Here is a 19284-nt window from a genome sequence, read left to right as displayed (position 1 = left end):
TGTCATTTGGCGAGTAATTCCTGTCACTAGCCAGCCCGGCTGGCGAGTTGAAAATAAAAAAGATATATGAAGCGAAGATTCAGACACACAGTCAACTAAAGCCGCCACATATTAAGCGCGTGCCGCGTCTGTGTTAATCGATGTGTTTATCGGCAGGACGGTCAGACTGTCGGTTTTTTCACTACTGCGCATGCTTATAACAGATATCCCAAGTCTCCCGGAAGTTCCGGGAGTCTCCCGCATATTGATCATGGCTCCCTGATGCCCGCAAACTGGAGAATATCTCCTGGAATCTAGAGCAAGTGAGCAAGAGCGTGCACGCGAAACATTAATGTCTGCATCGCGCATATGACGGAGTGCGCGAGGGAGACTGCGTGTGCGCCTGTTCATGAAGCGCATGCTAGACAAAGAGCATCCTGATTGGTTTACAGACATCCCAACCTGCAGACCGGGGGAAAAAAGTCCAATATATTATTATTTGTTGATATTATATTATGGTGCTCTGTGTTGTTCTCATTTATGTATTTAACAACAGTATCAAAATACTCCGGTTCTTGAAATAAATGCACATTAGTCATGAACAATGGTAACTACTCTCTTTTGTGTTATTTTTGACAGAAGTAAAATCAGGGGTGAAAGTAAGCCGGTCCTGGCCGGTCCGGCGTACCACTAGAAGATTTGGCCGTACCGGAAAGAAAAATATACTGTCTCGGGGGGAAGCACTTTCAGCATAACACACCTGCTAACGTCAATTTACCAAAAGCAACACGTTTTCCTCAATATACATTGCATATAACTCATTCTGACCTGTCTCTGAATTATGTCTGAAGTGAATTCCTTCCGTGTTTCACTCGGCAGACAACGGGCGAGATAGTGCGCGGAGCCCACTGCTTAACCATCTTGCACCAACGTGCGCAACTGGTATCCAAAGTGTTTTAGTAGACACAATGTCCAAAATGAAAAGTTAGTTTTCAACTGTTCAGCTAAAAAAAAAAAAAAAAAAAGTTATTAAAACGATTGTGTTGTTGAAATGATGTTTGCAATTTATTTATCATCAAAAACTGATACAGGTGGATGAAAGAGTGAGTAAAAAAAGTACTATACTAGTACTACTGAGTGATAAGAAGTCCTAGTGAATGCTTGATAAGTAGACAATAATAAATAATTAGGTGTATTTTTTGGCGCTTGCTGCGTGCGTGCACTATGACTCAAAATAACAGTAATGGCAAGAAATAAAAGTTACTTTCACCCCTGAGTAAAATTCATACATGAACAAATTTTGGCGAGTTGATTTTCTGTTTGGCTAGTTATGGAAGGTAACTAGTCCGGCTGGCTGGTGAAAAAATATACTATACGAATTTCGAGCCCTGCAACCAAGTATAGGTCATAGCTCACCCCTTTAGCCAAAATTCGTGAGAGAATTTATCAATTCAAAAAGAACATTTCTCCATGCAAGATTTTATGTCTTTCAAAATCTACAGTACAATACAGTTCAGTTCACAATCTTTTGTGAAAAGATTCAAGTAATTCAGAGACATCCAAGTGCGTAAAAGGGCAAGGTCGGAAACCACTGTTGAATGTGTGTGACCTTCGAGCCCTCAGGCAGCATGCTAAAGTGACAAATAATGTGACATGGGTTTAGGAGTACTTCAGAAAACCACAGTCACTTAACAGTCCACCGCTGCATCCAGAAATGCAACCTGAAACTGTATTATGCAAGGAGGAAGCCATTCATCAATTTTATGTTGAAATGCTGCCGATTTCTCTGGGCCTAAATTAATCTCAGATGGACTGAAAGACAGTGGAAACATGCGCTGTTGTCAGATGAGTTCACATTTCAACTTGCTTTTGGGAAAACCAGATGTTGAGTTCTCCGTGCCAAAGGTGAACATGGCTCTGGCAGCGGGGGCATGGTCAAGTGTCGGTCTGTGAAGGGAGAGCAGAGTCAGGGAAGGTAAGTGGCAGAATCACTGCACCTGACAGGAATTAACCTGCGTTTGTGTGTTTTCCTCAGGTGACCGCGCCCTATAAGAGGAGAAGGAGAGCAGAGGAAGGGGGCTCTCCTGACCAGAACACGTGTGTGTGGATGAGTGAACGCTGAAAAGCTGAAAATAAAAAAAAGTTATTGAGAACTCAGTTCTGGACTGCTGTGCTTCTGTGCTACACCCACCTGGTATAATACTACAGTGGTGCTGAAACCCGGGATAGTGCAGAAGGGGACGGCCACATGGAATCCTCCCCCTTCCATGCCCTGGTCCATGCCCTCGCCACGGCCCAACAGAGCCAGCACCAGGTGCTGATCGCCCTCCGGAAGGAGCAAGAACAATGCTTTGAAGCCCTGGTGCTGGTGTAACAGGAAGATCGCCAGGCATTCTGGCACCTGCTCGCATCAGCAGGGGCCCTGATCACCACCGCCGTGGACCCTCCCCACCTCACCCTAACGAAGATGGGTCCGCAGAACAACCCCGAAGCCTTCCTCGCCCTTTTCGAGCAGGCAGCCGAGGCGTGGGGTTGGCCGGTGGAACGGCGCGCCTCCTCCCCCTGCTAACGGGCGAGGCGCAACTGGCTGCGCTACAGCTCCCTGCCGATAGCCGGCTGGTCTATGCGGACCTCCGCAGTGCGGACCTCCAGCATGTGGGTTGCACCCTGGAGCGGCAGTGCGGACCTCCAGCATGTGGGTTGCACCCTGGAGCGGCAGTGCGGACCTCCAGCATGTGGGTTGCACCCTGGAGCGGCAGTGCGGACCTCCAGCATGTGGGTTGCACCCTGGAGCGGCAGTGCGGACCTCCAGCATGTGGGTTGCACCCTGGAGCGGCAGTGCGGACCTCCAGCATGTGGGTTGCACCCTGGAGCGGCAGTGCGGACCTCCAGCATGTGGGTTGCACCCTGGAGCGGCAGTGCGGACCTCCAGCATGTGGGTTGCACCCTGGAGCGGCAGTGCGGACCTCCAGCATGTGGGTTGCACCCTGGAGCGGCAGTGCGGACCTCCAGCATGTGGGTTGCACCCTGGAGCGGCAGTGCGGACCTCCAGCATGTGGGTTGCACCCTGGAGCGGCAGTGCGGACCTCCAGCATGTGGGTTGCACCCTGGAGCGGCAGTGCGGACCTCCAGCATGTGGGTTGCACCCTGGAGCGGCAGTGCGGACCTCCAGCATGTGGGTTGCACCCTGGAGCGGCAGTGCGGACCTCCAGCATGTGGGTTGCACCCTGGAGCGGCAGTGCGGACCTCCAGCATGTGGGTTGCACCCTGGAGCGGCAGTGCGGACCTCCAGCATGTGGGTTGCACCCTGGAGCGGCAGTGCGGACCTCCAGCATGTGGGTTGCACCCTGGAGCGGCAGTGCGGACCTCCAGCATGTGGGTTGCACCCTGGAGCGGCAGTGCGGACCTCCAGCATGTGGGTTGCACCCTGGAGCGGCAGTGCGGACCTCCAGCATGTGGGTTGCACCCTGGAGCGGCAGTGCGGACCTCCAGCATGTGGGTTGCACCCTGGAGCGGCAGTGCGGACCTCCAGCATGTGGGTTGCACCCTGGAGCGGCAGTGCGGACCTCCAGCATGTGGGTTGCACCCTGGAGCGGCAGTGCGGACCTCCAGCATGTGGGTTGCACCCTGGAGCGGCAGTGCGGACCTCCAGCATGTGGGTTGCACCCTGGAGCGGCAGTGCGGACCTCCAGCATGTGGGTTGCACCCTGGAGCGGCAGTGCGGACCTCCAGCATGTGGGTTGCACCCTGGAGCGGCAGCAGCGGCAGTGCGGACCTCCAGCATGTGGGTTGCACCCTGGAGCGGCAGCAGCGGCAGTGCGGACCTCCAGCATGTGGGTTGCACCCTGGAGCGGCAGCAGCGGCAGTGCGGACCTCCAGCATGTGGGTTGCACCCTGGAGCGGCAGCAGCGGCAGTGCGGACCTCCAGCATGTGGGTTGCACCCTGGAGCGGCAGCAGCGGCAGTGCGGACCTCCAGCATGTGGGTTGCACCCTGGAGCGGCAGCAGCGGCAGTGCGGACCTCCAGCATGTGGGTTGCACCCTGGAGCGGCAGCAGCGGCAGTGCGGACCTCCAGCATGTGGGTTGCACCCTGGAGCGGCAGCAGCGGCAGTGCGGACCTCCAGCATGTGGGTTGCACCCTGGAGCGGCAGCAGCGGCAGCGCTTCCGCGCGCTGCGCCTGGAGGAGGTTGGCCGGCTGTTCGTGTTTGGCCAGCAACTCCGGGACACCTGCCGGTGGTGGCCGAGGGCCAACAATCGCGACGCCGAGGGAATCATCGATCTGGTGGCACTGGAACAATTCATCACTCGACTTCCGGAAGGAACCGCGGAGTGGGTCCAGTGCCATCGCCCGGCGTCACTGAATCAGGCCATCGAGCTGGCGGAGGACCATATGGCGGCCGTTCCGACAGCAGGACAGCCTGTCTCCCCTTCTCCCCTCTCTCTCTCCCCCCTTCTGTTACTCGTCCTCGCCCCATTCCCCCACCACAGAGGCGGGGGCTGGCTCCACCCCAGCTGGCCCGCCGCACCCGCGGTCTCCTACCGCTTCCTACGTCCGTGTCCCCCCCTCAGGTGAGTGATCTCCAGAACACCGGTGCAGAGAGAGAGAGCCTGGACCGGTATGCTGGCGCTGCGGGGAACCGGGGCACCTCCAGCATCAGTGCTTGGCGATGGAGGTGGGGGCGGTGGTCCGGATCCCCAATGCGCCAGGGACCGCCCTTGATCGGGCCGGAGCGTATTGCATACTGGTGAGTATTCAAGGGGATACGTATCAGGCTTTGGTGGACTCTGGCTGTAATCAGACCTCAATCCACCAAAGCCTTGTGCAAGACGAGGCATTGGGGAGAGCACAATTGGTGAAGGTGTTGTGTGTGCATGGGGATGTTCACAACTACCCTTTAGTGTCGGTCCACATTCTATTTTGAGGGGAGAAATTTAGAGTACAGGCAGCGGTTAATCCTCACCTTACCCACTCGATAATTTTGGGGACTGATTGGCCGGGATTCAGGGAATTAATGACTCATCTAGTGAAGAGTGGGGCCTGCCATAGTTTAGCGGGGGGAGGTCCCGGTGTGGCTTTGGCGGAAGCAGCTGTCACAGAGCCGCCTGCATCATCACTGCGTCAGAGTGAGGAGCAGCAGGCTCTTCCTCCTTCTCTCAGGGAATCCCTTGCAGATTTCCCATTAGAAGAGTCGCGAGACGAGACTCTGCAGCATGTGTCTGACCAAGTGAGAGTAATTGATGGTCAAACGCTCCAGCCAAATGCCACCCCGTCCTTCCCCTATTTCTCCATTTTTAAGGATGGATTATACTGAGTGACGCAGGACACTCAGACTAAGGAGCCGATAACTCAGCTTTTAATCCCAAAGAGCCGCCAGGAATCTATATTTCAGGCAGCTCACTTCAATCCCATGGCTGGACACTTAAGGCAGGATAAGACACTAGCCCGAATAATGGCCCAATTCTATTGGCCAGGGATTCGCAACGATGTCCGTAGGTGGTGTACGGCGTGCCGCGAATGCCAATTAGTAAATCCAGCGGCCATTCCAAAAGCACCTTTGCGCCCTCTGCCATTAATCGAAATCCCGTTCGAAAGAATTGGGATGGATCTCGTCGGGCCATTAGATCGGTCAACACGAGGATATCACTTTATTTTAGTTCTGGTGGACTATGCAACGCAATATCCGGAAGCAGTCGGATGCAGGCCGGACGGCTCCCCGGCCTGAGTCGGGCAGTGGGGGTATGTGGCAGCGGGGGTGTGGTCAAGCATCGGTCTGTGAAGGGAGGGCGGAGTCAGGGAAGTGGCAGAAATCACTGCACCTGATGGGAATTAACCTGTGCTTGTGTGTCTTCCTCAGTGACTGCGCCCTATAAGAGGAGAGGGAGAGCAGAGGAAGGGGGTTCTCCCGACCAGAACACGTGTGTGTGTGTGTGTGTGTGTGTGTGTGTGTGTGTGGATGAGTGAACGCTGAAAATAAAAGTTATTGAGAACTCAGTTCTGGCCTGCTGTGCTTCTGTGCTACACCCACCTGGTATAATACTACAATGACCATCCAGTTTGTTATCAGAGAAAAGTGAAAGGTGCGAAAGCCACCATCTGTGATTTGTATGGAGGTACATCAGTGCCCACAGCATGGATGAGACCGTGTGTATTTTATATACATTTTAATTAGTTATTGGGATTTTAGAGAGACATTCATCAAAGGCTACGTCTCTTCCTGGGAAGTCCATGCTTATTTCAGCAGGATAATGCCAAGCCTCATTCTGCACAGGTTACAACAGCGTGGCTTTATAGACACAGACTGCATGTGCTTGACTGGCCTGCTGCCAGTCCTGATCTGTCTCCTTTTGAGAATATATGGCACATCATGAAGAGGAGAATCAGACAAATGACTGCTGAGCAGTTGAAGTCTTTTATCAAGCAAGAATGGACAAAAATTTCAATTGCAAAACTGCAACAATTAGTATCCTCAGATCCCATACAATTAAAAAGGGTTATTAAAAGGAAAGGGGGATGTAATAATGTAATAATGCCTCTGTCCCAACTTTTATTTAAAGTGTGTTGCAAGCATCAAATTCTAACTTTGTTTATAATTACAAAATACAATTAAGTTGGTCAATAAAACTACTGAAAATATCTTTTCTTTATATTTTTGTCAGTTAAACAGTTCATGTGAATTAACAAATCATAAATTTTTGTTTTTATTGCATTTTGGAAAATATCTCAACTTTTCTGGAAATTAGGTTAGTAAGGGAGCAGATATGGAGGATTATTGGGCATAGAACATTTTGGTAAACTGGGCTGTTTGGATGCTTTTGCGCCCACTCTCATGTAGTCCCTCAGGTTTCTTGATGGTGGAGTGGCTGGCTGTTTTATGTCTCGGGGCACCCTCATGTCTGTGTTACCTTCTGGCTCTCCCTTTTATTATGCTATGATGGTTAGACTTGCCAGAGTTCCCTGCTTGCATTCAGCACACAACTTACACTGTTCTTAACCATTAGATGACAATGGGTATACCGAACATTGTGTTTCTCTCTCTCTTTCAAGTTACATATGTCAATCCCAAGATACCAGTGATCCTGACCTCCCAACCTACCCAATCCATCCTAATGCCCTACTTCTGGCTGGAGTTCTCATCAATTCACTCCTATGAGGATGACCCCATATGTACAGTCCCTGATCCATCCTGATGCCCTACTGCTGGCTGAGGTTCTAATCACTTTGCTCCAGTGGAGGATAGCCCCCTATGGACAGCCTAAAGATACACTAAGATAGCGGCTCTGGACACTTAATACAAACAGTTTTGCTATGATGGCTAAGGACTACAACTGCTATGATAACTTTAGGATTGCAGTTGTTATGAACACTCAAGTCACCAACAATGAGCATTTGATAACTTCAAAAAAATAGACTTCATATTAAAACAATGAATTTCCTGGGGCGGCATGGTGGTTAGCACTGTCGCTTCACAGCAAGAAGGTCACAGGTTCAAGCCCAGCAGCCGACGAGGGCCTTTCTGTGTGGAGTTTGCATGTTCTCCCCGTGTCTGCATGGGTTTCCTCCGGGTGCTCCGGTTTCCCCCACAGTCCAAAGACATGCAGGTTAGGCTAATTGGTGGCTCTAAACTGACCGTAGGTGCGAATGGTTGTTTGTCTTTATGTGCCAGCCCTGTGATGACCTGGTGACTTGTCCAGGGTGTACCCCCGCCTCTCGCCCAGGGTGTACCCCGCTTCTCACCCATAGCCAAATGGGATAGGCTCCAGCTTGCCTGCGACCCTGTACAGGATAAGCGGCTACAGATAATGGATGGATGGATGGATGGATGGATGGATGGATGAATGAATTTCCTGGTTACACAATTTTACTTCTTGACTATATAGGATACACTTATAGAAGTGAGCTATTTATAATTGCACTATCTGTCATTACCTAAATGAGGCTGGGTTCCCTTTTGAGTCTGATTTCTCTCAAAGTTTCTTCATGTCATATCAGGGAGGTTTTCCCTTGTCACCATTGCCTCAGGCTTGCTCATTATGGATACATTTATGAATTCATATGTTTGAAATGGGGCGGCACGGTGGTGTAGTGGTTAGCGCTGTCGCCTCACAGCAAGAAGGTCCTGGGTTCGAGCCCCGGGGCCGAGCCCCGGGGCCGGCGAGGGCCTTTCTGTGCGGAGTTTGCATGTTCTCCCCGTGTCCGCGTGGGTTTCCTCCGGGTGCTCCGGTTTCCCCCACAGTCCAAAGACATGCAGGTTAGGTTGACTGGTGACTCTAAATTGACCGTAGGTGTGAGTGTGAATGGTTGTCTGTGTCTATGTGTCAGCCCTGCGATGACCTGGCGACTTGTCCAGGGTGTACCCCGCCTTTCGCCCGTAGTCAGCTGGGATAGGCTCCAGCTTGCCTGCGACCCTGTAGAAGGATAAAGCGGCTAGAGATAATGAGATGAGATGAGATGTTTGAAATGTGTATTTTTCTGTAAAACTGCTTTGCAACACTGCATTGTTAAAAGTCCTATAGAAATAGATTGCAACTGATCTACAGCTTCATAAACAGGTATCACAAGTCAAATGTGTTTTGGAATGAATTAGAATTGTAAACAAAAGATAAGCAACAAATAAAAAAAGTCTATGCTTCTGTACAGTCTTGACATGGGAGACCAATGGTCAAGCTTACCAGTGTTGTGTACAGTGTGCACACAAGCCCCATTGCCAGAACAGCCCCCCAGAGGTCAAAACCAGTTACTGAAACACACCAGGAAATAAAACAACTTATTAGTACATTAGATTCACTGGCAAATGGCTAATTGCCTGAATTCTCATGCTTTTTGCTCCATACTGACTTAAACAAACAAACTACCGTTTCTATTCACTGGTTGTAGGTTTAATTGAAACAAAGAAAAACCAAAAATTTCTTAGTAATGAATTTACTTTGTTAACATCTTTAGTAAAAGTTTTTTTTTTAACTACTCTTTCTATGCACAGGCTTATTTACCTGCATTCAGTGCAAGTGCAGGAGCATACAGCACCACTCCCATATAGATTACCTACAGGGACACAAAATGGAGAGGTGAGGTGTCTTTTGGTTAATTCCACTGAAAATAAGCGCAAACATTTTAAAGAATAAATAGTTAGACCCTGAAAATCGCTCAAATCACATTCATAAAATATAAATCCTTCCACTAAATCTGATCCCCCCCCCCAATATGTGATTCAGAAAGCCAGTATAATGTGTTTAAAAACCAAACAATCAGAGAAAAGGAAGAGTACTTGAGAACAAGCTTGCAAAATGATCTCTAGTTACACAACTCAGATAAGAGAGGGCTCCATATCTTGACTCCAGAGCTGTACACAGACTAAATGAAACTCACCATCTGAAAGATGAAGGTCACAGTGCCACATATCCGTACAGTTTTGTTGAAGCGAAGCTCTAGATACTGAAGTGCAAAAAAGATTAGATAAGAAGTAAGATTAGATATTACCACAACACACATTATTGAAAGAAGATGATGCAAGATGTACTGTAAGAAGATGCCATGTAAGATATTCTACCACACACATTATATGTAAATGATATAAACACGCTTCTCTCACTCAGGAGATTGAGCTGTTTTTGAGGTGAGGATTTTGACATTTCTTGAAATCAGTGTCTATTCTCTCACAAAGGGGCTGAGAGAGATACTTAAAATATACACTTATGTTCTCTGCTCAACTATTCAATGTAGGTGCAATAGGCTCATCAAATCAGTCTCATGTAAAAAAAAAAAAAAAAAGGGATCAGTCTCAAATTCATTAATTCAAGTGTCTAATAGTTTATAGCTAAACTATTAAAATCAATGGAATAACTTAGTGATGTTGCTATAGTTTATTGAGTATTGTACCTCTAATATAATACATTTACTCTAGGTCTATAACATTCATATAACAACCAAATGGGCTAAGGCAATTAGAATACTTGTTTGGCAGAGGTTGGCACTCAGTGAATGTTGTAGCAATAGACAGGATATGGGTGTGTGTATATGTGTGTGTGTGTGTGTGTGTGTGTGTGTGTGTGTGTGTGTGTGTGTGTGTGTGTGTGGCTGCGCACTAACGGGATGAGGAAGAGCTAGGGATAGAGAGAGTGCGCACAGGCACACGACAAGGGGGGGGAGTGAAGGAGTGAGGCAGCGCACGCAGGAGAGTAACAAAGAAATCTGTAGCTTAAACTAGTCCAGCTAGGCCTTAAACCCCAAACTTCTACTCAACCCTTAGCTACTCCTGAAATCCCAATGTTGAGGGGTGTAGTGAGATGGAGTTAAAAAAAAGAGAGATAAAACACATGCACAGATAGTAAACAAAGTAAATCAAAAACAACATGCGATCTAAGACCGACTTTCATGTGAATCAAAATGCGTACATTTAAACCATGAATGAATTCAAATAAACAAACACTTCACATTAACTAGCCACAGCTAAGACTAACAATTGCCCAGATGCCAGCCTTACTTGAGATCGCTCTTGCTTGGCGACTGAAAGTGCGCCGTCTGTTATCCGAAGACAGCACGGAGCGCAGGTCCAGAGAGAAAACAGTTCTGTTCCTTTCACTTTTACAGCTCGTCACCTGAAGACCTCCAGCGTCCCGTCGGTCGTCCGATGAACTGGAAGGAATCTTGTTTGTAGTTCGCTGATGTTGAGAAAGGGAAAAGGGATCCGGTCGCCTTTTCTCTTTAAAATACTGCGTGGGCTGCAGTAACTAACCGATTCAGTTATTATTACAACTATGTGAAGATCAAATACATTGAACTTTGGCTAAAGGTCTGGGATCAATAGCTCGTTCTTTGTCCTTTGTTCTTCTGTAGCACAGATGCAACGGCCTCTCTTTCACGTGTGGAAACCCACCACCAGAGAGAAAGAATTTCGATTCCACCGCGGGTTTAAACCACAGTCGTGACGTCACTGGTTTTGGTATTCGGTATCATCTCTGTATCCAATACCATTATAGGGAGTCAGAAGAATGGGCAGAGATAGAACATGGCATCGAGTACAGGGATTGGTGTGTTCAAGTATTCGGTATCATCTCTGTATCCAATACCATTATAGGGAGTCAGAAGAATGGGCAGAGATAGAACATGGCATCGAGTACAGGGATTGGTGTGTTCAATGCTGTACAGTGAAAGGGGGAAGATGGTTACTATGGCTACAGCATGGCAGTCCATCACTACATCCCCCTTTTAGTCTCAAGACTGGGGTTCTTCCATAGTCCTTGAGAGCATCAGAAGGCTGTATAATTCATGTCCATAGTCCACTCATGCTCTTTCAGTCCTGAAAACATTAGCAGGTTATATAGGCTTTGGCATCTGGGCACATATGTCTACTATTCGTGTAACTAAGCAACACTAAGTAACTAATGAGGTATTCCACACTTTAAACGATTACATTACATTTCAAATGCATTCAACACATTTCAAGTACATTTTCAAGTATACCTGGAAAGAGAAACAAAAGGTGTTAGTTACAGGAGTTAGCAAGTCTACTCTTTGGGAAGGTTAGTGGCGGCCTGCGATGAGGGGGTGTACCGGACACTGCAGCGCTTCCAGCTGTCAGGTACATTGACTATGGAGTCAAGTTTGGTTTGTAGTGTTTGTATAGTATGCATGCAATTCCTGCCATGATGACCCAGCCACTGAGGAGAAGTCCCAGGGCAACCAGACTGACAGGGTGTCCTAGATTAGATGACTGACTAATTGGTGAGAGAATATGTTTTTTAGTCCAGTTGGTTCCAGACTGAACTTTACCATTTTAGTCCCTTCAGCCAGGAGCTGCTGTTGAAGGGTGTCATCAATGCTCAGGTCGTGACCTTGGAATGCATCTCTCATTTCAATTTTGGTCTCATATCTATCAGGGTTGAGGTGATGTAATGCAGTGTCATCTATATGAATGGTAGCTCCCTGTGGGACATTGAGGAACACCGTCTGGTTGGGAATTTTCATCCTAGTGACTGTCATGCTGGGCATAAGACATCAGGATTTCAGTGTTTGGGGTGTTAACTATCCATCGATTACCTACTCTTTCTACCCTAGTTTCAGCACTCTCATCCTTAATGAACATACTACCGACGCACTTTTGTTCAGGGGCATCGGTTCTCAGTCCACACAAACACTTAGATGTGTCCCTAATGAATGGGTTGCTTGGGCAGACCCAGTGTACATCTTTGGTGGAGGTGCACATGTTCAAGTTAGGGATGAGGTAGAGAGATGGATCGTCATCGTGATATGCTAACATGGGTGGTATTTTGATGTGCATGTTGTCTTTCCAGAAGCCTACGTTTAGGACAGATTTCAACCTATAGATGTTCTGTCTCTCAATGATGGGTAGATCAAGTATGAATCCTATTTCCAGGTCTTGCGGGTTAACAAATATGGGAATAGCACTGCCAAGACTATATGCCAGGTGTACTTGTGAGGTGTATGCATTAGTGGTGGTAGTAGCTTTCAGCATGTTCTCAACTATGTTAAGAGGAACTAGGTAAGGAGGGATTTTTCCACCACTTAAGTTGTTAACTGAGCTACTAACTTCTCTCAACAAGTCCTGCATCAGATCTCTAATTACATACACATGGGTTATATCTGACCATACAATTCCTGACAATGTGTCTAAAGCGTGCAGGGTGTTATTTATTAATGCTGAGTGCATGTTCACTGTGAGAATGGTTCCCTGCAGGGTTCTGCCTAGGCCCTGTAGCTGGTCCTGTTGGACAAAGATTTCGTTACTTTGAGTTGAGTGGTACCGGGTGAATACTTAACGGTGGTGCATGCCTATGGGGTTAGCGACACACACAAGGTTTAAAAAAAAGTGGAGTGAGGCTGCTACAACTATCCACCCTCCTTTGGACTGGGGAAGCATTTACTGTATATGCTGTAGCAAGCTGCTTCTTGATGTCAGCCACGAGCTCCTTCAAGGTTTCCATTTCTGCCCCAAGTTGGCCCTTGGGTTCGGTCCCTTTGCCTTTGAACCTGCACTGGGGACCATAACTGGACCGATCATTAGGTCTCCTATCAAAACAATTTCTCTGTGGCTCACGGGGGTAACTATCTTGCTGTCGATTACTCTTCTCCTGGGGGGTCGGTTCCCTTCATGGGTGACAGCCATCCGACTTGCTCAGGTCATTGGTACCATAACCAACAGCTCTCCTGGGCTCGCCTCGCTGGCTCTTCCTGTTGATGGTTTTGTGGGAAGCATTTTTGGGTGGTTGGTTTTTGAGTTGACCCTTCTGACAGTACTTTGCAGCCCTCCAATTCCAACAGTGCGCTACCCTGAGATTGTATGTTGAGCACCCTTACATCCTCATCCAGTTTGTCGGTTGGGCACACAACTGTCTCCCATGTCATCTGGGCCATCTGTCTGATTTCCCACACTGTTTTCTCACCTTGTCAACACGTTAGCGTGATGCGAATGCGCACACATGGGTGAAGATTGTGCAGAAACAAGGATCTGAAACCTCGGTCTTCTTCCAGGCCTGGTGCATTTCTGCCTTGGAAGTAAGCGGTCCTCAGTCGCCTGTAGTACTCTCGTGGGGGTTCTGCTCGTTTATGCTTAATTTGAATGGTGCTGATGGTCGCCGATGTCTCATCTGTGTAAGCAGAGTACTCTTCGCGCAGAACCTTAAAGAGTCTGGAGTACTTGTCGCGGATACGGGGTGGCTGGGTTTTGATGAACGCATGAACACTTCTACTGGTTGTCTTCCAGATAAGCTTCAATTTCCCCCTTGGTGTGGCCTGGGGGCAGGTCAGAGAGGCAATGGTCCACTTCCCTGAGGTAGTCTTCAATGTTGGAGTTGCGGCTGTTGGGGTCGAAGTGCTCGATGTCCTTTGCAAAGGAGTCAAGCTGGCGCATACAGAGGCCAGGGGAACGGTTCCTTTGGATCCTCCTGGACCTTTGGGGAGGTTCACACTCTGAGCTACTTGAGTTTGATAGAGGGGGATACCTCACATGGTACTCATCAGAAGAGGAGAAGGAAGAGAACGAGTGTTCGTAGGTGGGGTTTACCACCGAATACTTATTATTTTTCTCCCTTTTAATGGTCGGGAGCTTTGGGGGCCCCTCGAGTGCAGATGGGCATGATTCCGCTCCACCGGGATTGCGAGAGGGGCAGCAGCCTGGCGCTTTGGTTTGGGGGGGGGGGCGTTTGGCAACCGACCAAGAAATCTTCGGAGTCTGTGTCAGACTCGGCCCCTCTCCCAGCTCTGTTTCTGCCTTTGCCTCCATGGATAGTGCATGAGGCACCGCTTAGGCCCTGGCGCGCGTTTTGCGACTTTCTTCCTGGGCCCGGTCGTTGGCAGCTTTCCTGTTAGACCGTTCAGCTAGCTAGAGTCTACAGGCACACTCCTCTAGCTAGTACTCTAGTTGGTACGCTTGAATTCATTGCGCAGGGTCTGATTCATTGCGTCTAGCTGGTCGCAGCTAGCGCTCAGCTCCCTATTCTTCCCCTGGAGCATTTCCAGCTCCAAATGGGTATGTTGGTGATGGAGCAGAAATAACTTGCCTACCACCTCTTGGATGGTGGTGATGACCCCGCGTTGGGGATTCTGCACGTATCGTATCAAGCTGTTAATCTCTGTCTGACACTCATCCTGGGTTAACTGCCAGAGTTCTTCCCTTAGGAGAGATTTTGAGGAGATCAGAGACAAAGCCAGAGAGGGGAATAGGTTCCAGAGGAGGAAGGCTATCCTCCTCACCTCTTGACGTATGTGGGGTACTACGGCAGTTCATCCTGACTGCCTGGTTCAGGCACAGACCTACACCTGATGAGCTAGTGACGTGGGCACTATTTCTCAGTCTACCCCTTTTAATGTAAGCTAATGTTGTGGCTACGAGGCAACGACAGACAGGCTGTGCTCAAACAGCGAAAATAAGAAAATGCACAGGTGAGGCTTCTAACCTGTGGCTCTTGTTTACCATCACTCTCTCTCAAAGTATGCCAACTAACTATGGCAACCGTACTTGTTTCTACCAATGGCTACTGGTGATACAGTCACTTACTCCTTACTATCTGTGTTCACAGTATGACTGACACAAGACTGTTAGTTAAACACCACCATCACTACACTGCAATTAGCCCAAAATACACTCTGGTATAGCCTTGACAATTCCACTTGACTAGCCTATTACTGAGTAGAGGCCTGGAATGGCTCAACACTAAATTTATCCTTTATTGCTACAAAAGAAAAAAAAAATCACTGAAGCCAACAATACCAATCCTCACATCAATGTGCATAATTTCCATTTCTAACTGCTTGTCCAAAAAAACCATAAAAAATACTGAAAAGAGTACAGTATTGGACAATCAATAAAAAGGCAAATATCGGTACACAGTGAATTTACAACAGATTCAAACAGTCCATTCCAACATTATACAGTGTCTTGCAAAAGTATTGCTGTTTGTGATAAAAACAATAAGATGAAAAAAACAGAAATCTGGAGTGTGCATAGGTATTCACCCCCCAAAGTCAATACTTTGTACAGCCACCTTTTGCTGCAATTACAATTACTTGGGGTACGTCTTTATTAGTTTAGCACATCTAGCCACTGGGTCTTTTGCCTATTCCTCAAGGCAAAACTGCTCCAGCTCCTCCAAGTTAGATGGGTTGTGTTGGTGTACAGCAATCTTCAAGTTACGTCACAGATTTTCAATTGGATTGAGGTTTGGGCTTTGATTAGGCCATTCTAAGACGTTTAAAATGTTTCCCTTTAAACCACTCCAGTGTAGCTTTAGCAGCATGTTTAAAAGTGCATATCCTGGACCAATTTAGTGTTGTTTTTTTTTTTTAATATGAAAAGTATGTCCCTTTACATACTCATCCAGAAGGGTAATTTTGCACAAGGCCATCTGTCTACAGCAGAAAAAAATAAAACACGTCTGGAAAAACCCCAAGGGAGTCTGGAGCCAGATTTGTGACAGCCTGCTGGCGGATCCGCACATGACATGAGAGCTTGCATGGACTCAGTGCACAGACTTTGTAGACCAAGTTTAGCAGCTAGCGATTTTGCACTGAAATATGGAATTGTCACCTGAGCTAAAAGCTTCAGCTTCTAAACCCATGGATTAATTGTATCAATGCTCATCTATTGTTACATAAAATCAGTTTTTTTAATTACTATTATGTATTTATATACAGTGGTGCTTGAAAGTTTGTGAACCCTTTAGAATTTTCTATATTTCTGCATAAATATGACCTAAAACATCATCGGATTTTCACACAAGTCCTAAAAGTAGATAAAGAGAACCCAGTTAAACAAATGAGATAAAAATATTATACTTGGTCATTTATTTATTGAAGAAAATGATCCAATATTACATATCTGTGAGTGGCAAAAGTATGTGAACCTTTGCATTCAGTATCTGGTGTGACCCCCTTGTGCAGCAATAACGGCAACTAAATATTTGTGGTAACTGTTGACCAGTCCTGCACACCGGCTTGGAGGAATTTTAGCCCATTCCTCTGTACAGAACAGCTTCAAATCTGGGATGTTGGTGGGGTTCCTCACATGAACTGTTCGCTTCAGGTCCTTCCACAACATTTCGATTGGATTAAGGTCAGGACTTTGACTTGGCCATTCCAAAACATTAACTTTATTCTTCTTTAACCATTCTTTGGTAGAACTACTTGTATGCTTAGGGTTGCTGTCTTGCTGCATGACTCACCTTCTCTTGAGATTTAGTTCATGGACAGATGTCCTGATATTTTCCTTTAGAATTTGCTGGTATAATTCAGAATTCCTTGTTCCAACAATGATGGCAAACCATCCTGGCCCAGATGCAGCAAAACAGGCCCAAACCATGATACTACCACCACCATGTTTCACAGAAGGGATAAGGTTCTTATGTTGGAATGCAGTGCTTTCCTTTCTCCAAACATAATGCTTCTCATTGAAACCAAAAAGTTCTACTTTGATCTCATTTGTCCACAAAACATTTTTCCAATATGATCTTTAGCAAACTGCAGATGAGCAGCAATGTTCTTTTTGGAGAGCAGTGGCTTTCTCCTTGCAACCCTGCCATGCATGCCATTGTTGTTCAGTGTTCTCCTGATGGTGGACTCATGAACATTGGCTAATGTTAATGTGAGAGAGGTCTTCAGTTGCTTAGAAGTTACCTTGGGGTCCTTTGTGACCTCGCCGACTATTACACATCTTGCTCATGGAGTGATCTTTGTTGGTCGACCACTCCTGGGGAGGGTAACAATGGTCTTGAATTTCCTCCATTTGTACACAATCTGTCTGACTGTGGATTGGTGTAGTCCAAATTCTTTAGAGATGCTTTTGTAACCTTTTCCAGCCTGATGAGCATCAACAACGCTTTTTCTGAGGTCCTCAGAAATCTCCTTTGTTCGTGTCATGATACACTTCCACAAACATGTGTTGTGAAGATCAGACTTTGATAGATCCCTGTTCTTTAAATAAAACAGGGTGCCCACTCACACCTGATTGTCATACCTTTGAATGAAAACACCTGACTCTAATTTCACCTTCAAATTAACTGCTAATCCTCGAGGTTCACATACTTTTGCCACTCACAGATATGTAATATTGGATCATTTTCCTCAATAAATAAGTGACCAAGTATAATATTTTTGTCTCATTTGTTTAACTGGGTTCTCTTTATCTACTTTTAGGACTTGTGTGAAAATATGATGTTTTAGGTCATATTTATGCTGAAATATAGGAAATTCTAAAGGGTTCACAAACTTTCAAGCACCACTGTATTTCTTCATTTAGAAGAGTACTGGCTACTGTAGGAGAAAGATTTCATAAGTTACACAGATGGAATCTGCTAAGCAGGGTTGTATATACATTTAATGTGTTTGACAGGTCCCAACACCTCAAGCCCTGACACGCATATCCCTTGATACATGTGAAGTAAGCGTATTATCACCCAGCACTTTCGTGTTGTTTACTTTTGTGTGTGTCAATAAATAACATTATCCGTGTACCACACAAACACAGAAACACCTAATTTAGGGTATAGTCTCTTATTTTTTACCCTGGCAACAGTCAACTTGTGAATTGCCGATTTTCTTGGTCTTTTTCTCAGCTCTGCCCAGGTGCCTCGCACGAAGCGCTCCCATTTCTCTCTCGCTGTCCAGTCTTTTGGAAAACGATGAGTACTAATCCCATCAAGATTGGTGTTGCTACACCTTATGATACATCTGTTAACCATTTTAATAATTACGTGATAACGTTGAAGAAATTTGCAGAAAATCACCAGGTCGTATTTTCATAAACAAACCAAGGCTGACATGGGATTCAGAAGGAGGCATCCTGTGCGTGACGTCACGAAAATCAATGTCTGCCGGGAAATCCAAATGCCAAGTTTTTTCAGAGGCAGACGAATTCACCTCAAATGGCTTGATTTCAACTGAATTTTTCTGGCATTGCGCAATGTAAAAAAATTGCACAAAATGCAAAATGTGACAGATATTTGACCAAAGTTTAATATAAAATAAGAGAATTAACATTGATCTTGCTCCTAAATATACCCAAAGATGTGCACTTTAATGGGGCTTTTCCACTACCAATGCGGCTGAGTTGGACTGAGCCGTGCCGTGCTGAGTTGGGCTGAGTCGAGCTGAGTGGGGCTGTTGGGGTTGCATTTCGACTACAACCGTGCTGAACCGTGCTGGCTGGAAGTGGGTGGACACATTGGGTGGAGTTAGCGAAAGTGGGTGGACGTCACGTGATGTCGTTAGGCGGCGCAAACAGTGACATTCGTGACCTTTTAAGCGGTAGTCTCACAACCCGGATAGTAAACAATAAACATGGAGGACATGGAGTCGTTAGTGTTGCTGGTCTTGGTGCTGTGGCTTGTTGTCACCGACAACGCCAACAGATACTGGCAAGAGCGTATAGATGAGGCGAGGCGCATAATTTGTCGTAATTCTTCTTCTTCCGGGTTTACGGTGTTTACAGATGGTGGTTCCCAGCATGCTCGCGGGGCGTGTGGGCATGTGAGGACACTCCTCCTCACCAATCAGTGTACAGGGGAGTGTCTCCTCACGCCCCTAGCCCCACTCAGCTCGGTTTGGCTCACTTCAGCCTCACTGCAAAACCGTGCAAGTTTTGGGTGCTGAGTAAGGCTGAAGTGAGCTCAGTTGTGCTGCACTGAGGTAGTCGAAACGCGAGCCATGTTGGGCTGAAGTGAGCTGAAAAAGGGTAGTGGAAAAGGCCCATAAGGTCCTTGTCCTGCTGGATAGGCCTATCACGATGATAAATTTTGTTGGACGATATATTGTCTCAGAAATTGCGATAAACGATATCATTGTTGACGTCTTTTCA

General features: G+C 47.0%; 1 protein-coding gene across 4 annotated transcripts in view; it reads right to left on the bottom strand.

Annotated features, from left to right (window-relative positions):
• slc5a6a (solute carrier family 5 member 6a) overlaps positions 1-19284 on the bottom strand; it is a 114858-nt gene that overhangs the window by 54272 nt on the left and 41302 nt on the right. For all 4 annotated transcript variants that reach the window (XR_009654366.1, XM_060917321.1, XM_060917318.1 and 1 more), the window contains exons 3-5: positions 9345-9410; positions 8969-9020; positions 8651-8718 (exon numbers count right to left, since the gene is read on the bottom strand). Coding sequence is in view for 3 of the 4 variants with exons in the window: in XM_060917321.1 (XP_060773304.1) it covers positions 8651-8718; positions 8969-9020; positions 9345-9410 (186 nt within the window). In the remaining variant the exon portion in view is untranslated. The remainder of the gene's footprint in view (positions 1-8650; positions 8719-8968; positions 9021-9344; positions 9411-19284) is intronic.

The sequence above is a fragment of the Neoarius graeffei genome, chromosome 3 (assembly GCF_027579695.1).
Source record: "Neoarius graeffei isolate fNeoGra1 chromosome 3, fNeoGra1.pri, whole genome shotgun sequence".
NCBI classification, from domain to species: Eukaryota; Metazoa; Chordata; class Actinopteri; order Siluriformes; family Ariidae; genus Neoarius; species Neoarius graeffei.
Note: the sequence above shows the minus strand (reverse complement) of the source record. Positions and strands in the feature narration are given on the sequence as shown.